The sequence below is a fragment of the Belonocnema kinseyi genome, chromosome 7 (assembly GCF_010883055.1).
Source record: "Belonocnema kinseyi isolate 2016_QV_RU_SX_M_011 chromosome 7, B_treatae_v1, whole genome shotgun sequence".
NCBI lineage: Eukaryota > Metazoa > Arthropoda > Insecta > Hymenoptera > Cynipidae > Belonocnema > Belonocnema kinseyi.
The window spans coordinates 71,966,878-71,974,825 of record NC_046663.1 but is presented as its reverse complement, the minus strand read 5'-3'; the positions used below and the strand labels follow the sequence as shown (position 1 = coordinate 71,974,825).

At 26.3% G+C, this 7,948-nt stretch overlaps 1 protein-coding gene across 3 annotated transcripts; it reads left to right on the top strand.

Moving 5' to 3' along the window:
* On the top strand, positions 1–6,247 carry LOC117176100 (zinc finger protein 69 homolog). 3 transcript variants are annotated; one of them, XM_033366136.1, is made up of 9 exons: positions 1–420; positions 520–780; positions 902–1,142; positions 4,461–4,562; positions 4,642–4,797; positions 4,891–5,004; positions 5,115–5,292; positions 5,588–5,664; positions 5,742–5,911. In XM_033366136.1, exons 1-9 carry the CDS (start codon positions 331–333, stop codon positions 5,789–5,791), a joined length of 1,269 nt encoding a protein of 422 aa, XP_033222027.1. In that variant the 5' UTR covers positions 1–330; the 3' UTR covers positions 5,792–5,911. The 3 variants fall into 3 exon arrangements, with proteins under 3 accessions (XP_033222027.1, XP_033222025.1, XP_033222026.1); XM_033366134.1 differs by having other exon boundaries at positions 2–420; positions 5,767–6,247; XM_033366135.1 differs by having other exon boundaries at positions 3–420; positions 4,645–4,797; positions 5,767–6,247.
* Positions 6,248–7,948: the final 1,701 nt, after the last annotated feature.

The window sequence follows — 7,948 nt, the reverse complement described above, 5'->3', positions numbered from 1 at the left end:
GCGCCAGTTCGCGCAGGCGCCTTGTCGCCCTCCCGGTGTATCTTTCTAACCTCAAAATATTCGGCGTCGGTTGTTCATCTCAGTTTTCTTATCTCGTCGATAATTCCAAATTCCCACTTTAGATTCACTTAGTCTTTTAAACCTAATATTCCACTTTCCACTGGTTTTACCAACACCACTTCCCTTCAATCTCCACATTTCATAACCAAATCCGACACATTTCCTCTGCACGTTCACCACGACCTAACGCGTATTTCCAGTGTTGTGAGTGTCAACAAATTTAAAATCTTAAAGATCATTTCAATGTGAATACCGAAAAATGAATGTTAAATGTCAAAATTTGTGAAACGAAGTTTAGATTTATTGACAAAACAAGTCACGTTGAAACAAAACCGGCAAGATCGCTCATTTGTGTCAAAAGTAAGTCTGCATTCAGACAACACATTCTAAGAGTTGCTTTGTTTCTGTTATTCAACACAGGAATCAACTGGTCTTTACTTATAATCTTATTGTTGGTAGGATATTGTCGATGAAATGCGATCGCCAAAAGTCGAGCCAAAACTCGAAGTAGAAGAGGAAGAAAGTCCTCCTATAGACATGATAGACGACGTGCCCTTTGAAGTGCAAAACATTTGGTTAGATTTGGCGCAAGAGATAGCTCGACAAAAAGCAGAAGCAATGGACTGTAATAATACGTTGTTCCAAGGGAGTCAATCCGAGGATTATTTCTATTGTCCTGTCAGTGATTATATGACAGCTGAGGAAGTAGTCATTCCAATGGTACGGAACTTTCATACTTGAGAAATAATCTTCATCGGAATATTTTGTAAAGCTTGTGACATTTCAGAAATCAAATAAACATTTTAAGTTCGTGAAGGTTCATTTTTGATTTTATTGCTAGGATATCGAAGATGAAATACATACTCCGAATCTAGATGCCGCAGAGGTAGAAATTCCTCATGACATAGATGAACACACAAATTTAATCCTAGATACTGCATATGAAGATATACCTGAAGACATACATGAACAAAAACCTCTAATTCTAGATAATTCATATGCAGAAGTGCCTCAAGACCTAAGTGAATCAGAAGAATTAACATTCGAAGAAGAAACCGAGGATACACACCTAATGTCAGATGGTATGTTTTATATTTTCAGACTTTTCACTCTTTTCCCCTTTTCTTGAAGAATTCCTGTTTTTTCCCTTTTTTTAGAAGAAATCCTCTTTTTCTGAATTTTTTAATCAACTTCCACTTTTTTTCTCTTAAATTCGAGCTGAATTAATAGAAACTAATAAGAAAATTCGTTTATTTTTGGTTAAAAGTTCATTATTTTTGGTTGAAAGGTCTACTATTATATTTTTTGGTACATAATTTATTCCTTTTGGTTTAGAATTCTACTATTTGGATAAAGATTTTAATATTTTGTTGAAAAATAAAATTTTTTTTAAGTCATCTTTTTTGGTCGAAAATTTAAATGTTTTGTGAAAGATTAGTTTTCTGGTATAGAAAATCGACCTTCTTGATTAAACATTTATCCTTTTTGGTAGAAATGTTATCTTTCTTATTTAAAAATAAACTGTTTTGGTAAAACTTCGACTCTCTTCTAAAAAAAACTCGTCCTTTCTGGTTGACAATCCAACTATTTGGTTAAAAATGCAATTTTTTTTAAATTCGACTGTTTGGTTGTATATTAAACTATTTTGTTGAAAATTTAAGTATTTTGTTAAAAAGTCGTATTTTTGATCGAAAATTCAACTGTTTTATTGGACATTCATCTATTTTAATAGAAAATTTATTATTATTTTTATAGAAATGACACTTATCTTGGTTGAAAATAAACATTTTTGTTGAAAATCCAGCTGTCTTTTCAAAAACTGTTGGCCTTGCTGGATTGAAAATTCCACTATTTGGTGTTAAACTCGAATGTTTTTGGATGGGGTTTCATCTTTTTTTCTTTAAATTCTACCACTTGTTTGTAAATTGGACTATTTTTTTAGAAGTTTAATTATTTTGTGAAAAACACATTTTTTGGTCAAAAAATTACTTTTTTTTCAAGATTCGTCTTTTTGGACAGAAAATCGTCCTTGATTGAACAATCATCCTTTTTGGTCAAAATTACATCTTTTTAGTTGAAATTCACATTTTTTGGATGATAATAATCCGTTTTGTTAAAAAATTCAACTGTCTTCTTTAAAAAATTACCTTTTTCGGTTAAAAATTAAACTATTTTCTTGAAAATTTAATTATTATGATGTAAAATCAATTTTTTTTGGTAAATAATTCAACTGTTTTGTTTTACGTTTATCTTTTTGGATAGAAAATTAATCTTTTTCAGTAGAAATTGTATTTTGGCTTTGAAATTTCACGTAATCTTTTTTGTTTCAAAAGTCGACTATTTGGTTAAAAAATGATTTTTGCAAGTTGAAAATTCAACTTTTTGAACAGAAAATTCGTCCTTTTGGATTAAAAATCCATCTTTTTGATGGAAAATGAACTTTTTTGTTGAAAATTTATATTTTCCGATTTAAAAGACTACAGTTATATTTTTTATGTTAATAATTTTTTTTTTGAAAATTTAACTCTTTTGTAGAAAAAAAAACCTTTTTTGGTTGAGAATTCAAGATTTTTTCTGAAAGATGATCCTTTAGGGCTAAAAATTAGACTGTTCTGTTGAAAATAAATATTTTTCAGTCGAAAATTCAACTATGTGGTTGAAAATAAACTTTATGTTTGAAAATTCATATTTTCGATTCGAAAATTAAAATGTTTGGTAGAAAAATTATTGTAGCTGTTTTGGTTTGAAGTACAACTGGTTTGTTAAAAATTCCTCTTTTGCGGATAAAAATTTAACTATTTTGTAGAAAATAATCTATTTGGCTTCGAAATTTAACAATTTTGTTCAAAGATCATTCTTTACCGTTGAAAATTAAACTTTTTTGGTTGAAATCTCATATTTTTGGGATGAAATTTTTAATATTTTGTAGATTTTTTTTTTGGTTAAGCATTCAACTATTAGGGTCATAAATTCAATTTTTGTAATGTGAATACCACTGCTTTGTTGAAAATTTAACAGTTTTGTATAAAATAATTTTTTTTTACTCGAAAAATTCAACAATTCAGTGACATATTTAATTATTTACATGAAAATTAACTTTTTATCAAAAATCATAATTTCGGTTTAAAATTCAATTTTTTATTAAAAATTTATATTATTATTTTATTTTACGTTGAATATTCGAGTTTTGTTAGAATGTTCGTTATTTTTCGTTGATTTGTAGAAAATTTGTTTGTTTTTGTTTGAAAATTAATTTTTTTCGCTGACAGTTCAACTACTTTGATGAAAATTTGTCTTTTTGGTTAAATTCAATTGTTGTTTAATCAAAACTAAATTATTTTTTTACAATTCAAATACTTGTTGGAAAATTAAACTATTATGTTAAAAATTCATTTTTCTTTCGATGATTCTTCAGTATAGTTGAAAGTTAATTTCGTTGAGTAGAAAATAAGTCTTCGATGAAAATTAATCTTTTTGGCTTAAAAATGAAACGTTTTGGCTGTAAATTAACTTTTTAGTTAGAAGTTCATATTTTTTAGTTACGCTTGGAAATTTAACAATTTAGAAGAGAATTACACAATTTGGTTGAAAATTCAACAATTTTATTGAAAGATCGTCCTTTACGGTCGTAAATTACATATTTTTAATTTAAAATAAACAAATTCAACTATTCAGATAAAAATAACATGTTTTTAGAGTATTATTTTTTTTATTGAAAATTCAATGATATTGTATGAAAATGCAGGTATGTTGTTCAAAATTCATATTTTGTGGTTGAAAATTCCCTTGTTCATAGAAAATTCTTTTTTTTACTAAGAATTGAACAATTTGGTAGGAAATTGAATTTGTTTGTTTTTCTTTGAAAAATTCAACTTTTTTTGTTGTATTAAATTGTTTTTTATTCAAACTAAAAATCTATTTTGGTTGAAAAATTAATTATCGCATTTTTGGATGAGAAGTCATCCTTTTTGGTAGAAAAATCAATTACTTCTTTGAGAGTTGAACTAAATGTTAAAAGTCTCTTTTCTTGTTATTTTTTTAACTGAAAATTTAATTCTTCAATTTTTTGTTTAAAATTCATCTACATATTTGGTTTAAAATTAATGCATTTTGTTGAAAAGTCGTTTTTTTGTAGAAAATTAATCTCCGTAGATAAAAATTTATCTATTTTTTTGGAAATTCAATATAATTCGACTTGAAATCCTATGGATTTGAAGTGATTAACGTTGAATTTTATATGATACCTACAGTAATATTATTAAAAAAATTATTTCCTATTTTCGTGAAAAATCATTGCATTTCCCTTGTTTTGAGAGCTTTTCGGGTTGTGAAGTCTGTATTTAAATAATCACTACATGAAAGATTTTATAATTGATAAAATGACAACTTTAAAAACGCAGGTGAAATAGAAATTCCAGACATTAAACCTATATTAAAGCTAGAACACCCTACAGTCACAGAAGAGAGGAAAAAGTCTGTTAGAATCAGAAGCAAACGAAAAGGTACAAAATCACCCGACAATTATTTTTTAACATGCACGATAATGGTGATTTAATGATGTCGTTATAACATTTTTCAAAGTAGATGATATAAAAACGGAAGATCTGAATTTTATAAACATAAAGCAAGAATATTCTACAGACATAGTAGAAAATAAAAGGTCTGTTAAAGCTAGAGGTAGACGGAGAGGGATAAAATTCGCAGAAAAACCAGTCAGCCACCAGATATCATTTGAAGGTGCGTTTTTTTTTCTTGAAATAAACATATAATATTGGTTTAGTAATTATTTGCATTACAAAATTTTGAAAACATCAAATTCAAATTGTACAGAGAAAGAAAATCCTCCCACCACAGAAAAAAAGACAAAGACTGTCAAGCCCAGAAATAAAAGAAAAGGTATAAAACTATCAGAAAAAATAGGAAACCGCCAGATAGCATTCGAGGGTAAGTAATTTTTTAATAAACATACAATATTTATGTTATCATGATTATTAGAAATAAAACTTTTAAAAATCAGATAAAAAAGACTGAAAGTCTGGTATTTATTTCGGCAGGTAATGTTACGTACACTTGTGAAAAATGTAAGACAAAGTTTGAATCGAAAAGTTTGCTAACCCATCATATTAAGACAACGCATTCCAGGAATAACAAATTTAGCTGCAAATTCTGTGCTATGCAGACAACAACTGGCTACAATTATCGAAGGCACTTAATTCGATTTCACTCACGAGAGTAAGATATGCTTTAAATTAAATTTTTTTTATGCAAATATATATATATATATATATATAACCACCTATATATATATATATAAACCACCTATCTCACGGTTGTGAGACGTGGTTATGCCTGAAATTTTACCGCGATTTCGCTGGAAGCGGGTGCAATTTTTCAGATTAGCACCTGCTCCCGGCGAAATCCTGCGGTTGTCCTTATGACAAATTTTAATATATATATATATATATATTTATGATCACAGCCGAATTGTTTATTTCTTGTTGTAAATAAAATTTGATTAATCTTGCAGAGAGGATCCAGAAGTTCAGGATTTAATAAAATCATTTTTTTCATCTAAAAGAAATAAAGTATTCCCCACAGCCAGGAGTAAGTACTCTATATTGTATTATTGTATAATATATATATTCAATTAAAATGTATAGTTTTCTTAGCATTGAAAAAAGAAAAATTGCAACTTTATTCTTGCAGCTTATGCTGGATTTCCCTGCGATAAATGTACGAAACAATTTTCGAGCGAAAACACTAGAAAATTACACATGGAGAGACTTCATTCTGAGGAGAGAAGAAATGTAAATGCAGATTCTGTTCGAAGGAAATCGAAAAAAATTAGGTCGCGTTCGTAAGAAAATGTAAGATTGCTTTTTGCAATTTTACATTGCATTATTCAACATCATTTTTATTTTCATTAGGGTTTCTGATAATAAAATCCTAATAATTTTTCATGTTATGAAATTTTGTTAATTTTTAAATTATATTTCATGCTTATGATCGTACGATCGTTCTACATTTTACTTATTATATAACATTGTACAATATAGTATAGTCCACAGTATATTATCATATAATATAATAAATAAACCTTCCTTTTAAGGTTATTTAAACGAGAACTTGCAACAAATTTTTATACTGTGTATACCTATAGAACGTAATAAAGCAATTATTTTTTATCGAAAAGGGATTGTTTGTCTGCTTCAAGGATTTTAAGTTTCTTTTTGGGTTCTCGACCAATTAAAAACGCTTTTCGAGCTACAGGGTAAGCCCCCCCTCTTCAGTTTTCATTTCCGGAGGATATATATCGGTAATTTTTTTTTGAAATTTAAATATTAACACGTGCACCGCCGGGCACTTCAAAATCTCATTTGATTAATATGCACTGCACTGTTTCAAATATGACGTAAAAATAAAAAATTACGTTTTTATTGTTTACTTTTAGAAATTTCTATCGCTTTTGTCATATAATTAAATACTAATTGAGAATTTGAATATTTACAATGACTTTTTAAACGGATTTTAATTGTTTAAATAAATGTAAATCATTGAAACATTTATTCCCAAACTAAGTAAAAAATAATCATATTCTCTGATTAAAATTCTCATTTTTTGGAGTAGTAGATACATTTTCATCGAAAATTAATCATTTTTGTTCAAAATTCGCCTCTGTATTGAAAAGTCATTTCTTTAGCTGAAAATTAAATTTTTTTTTCTTTTAGTCGAAAATGTATCTATTTTGTTAAAAATTCATTTCTTTGGTTGAGAATTGAATTATTTCGATGAAACATTTTTTTACTCGTTAAAAATCAACTTTTTAAACTGAAAATTTAATTAAATACACTGAAATTTTCAGTTAAAATTTTTTTTTTAGTTGAAAATTCGTCAGTTTGTTAAAAATTATATTTTCTTATTGAAAATTATTTTTCTGAATGAATAATATTTAACTTAAATTTTTTTTAAATTAATATTTTTAAGTTAAAATGCACTTTTCTTTTATTAAAAATGTAACCATTTTATTGAAAATCCTTTTTCGGTTCCATATTTTTTAGTAGAAAATTAAACTATATGTTTCAAAATAAATGTATTTTGTTGACATTTTTTTTAATAGGTAATATTTTTTAACTATGCCATTTTCTAATAGGTATATATTTAACTATTTTGTTGAACATTATTTTTTTTGCAAGGAAATTTAGAAAAATAAAAAATTTGTCTTTTTGGTAGAAAATTTAAATATTCAATTTTTGATTAAACATTTATTGGCTGTAGTTGACAAATTAACAGTTTAATTGAAAAATTTTGTATTTAAGGAAAATTTATCTCTTTTCCTTGAAAATTAATCCATACGGTTGAAAGTGGATGTATTTGGTTAAAAACATTTTTTTCAACAGTTTTTTTTAAATATACCATTTTTCGTTAAAAAATTGACAATTATGTTCAACATTCTTTTTTTTTGCAAAGAAATTTAGAAAAATTAAAAAAAAAATTAGTAGAAAATTATTGTTTGGAAATTTAATTTTTAATTAATCTAGTTGATAATAATTCAACTATTTTGGTGAAAATTAGTTTTTTGTTGAAAATTAATTAAATAAAAATTTAAATATTTGATTTTTGGTTTAAAATGTATTTGCTGTAGTTGACAAATAAACAGTTTGGTTGAAAACTTTTTTGTATTTTATTGAAAATTCGTCTCTTTTCCTTGAAAATTACTCTTTTTAGCTGCAAATTCGTCTGTGTATTCGAAAATCATTTCTTTAGCTGTTTATTTAAAAATTTTTTCTTATGTTCGAAAATTTTTCTATTTTGTTACAAATTTATTTCTTTGGTTGAAAGTTATTTTTTATTTAGATGAAATTTTATTGTACCTTGTTAAAAATTAATT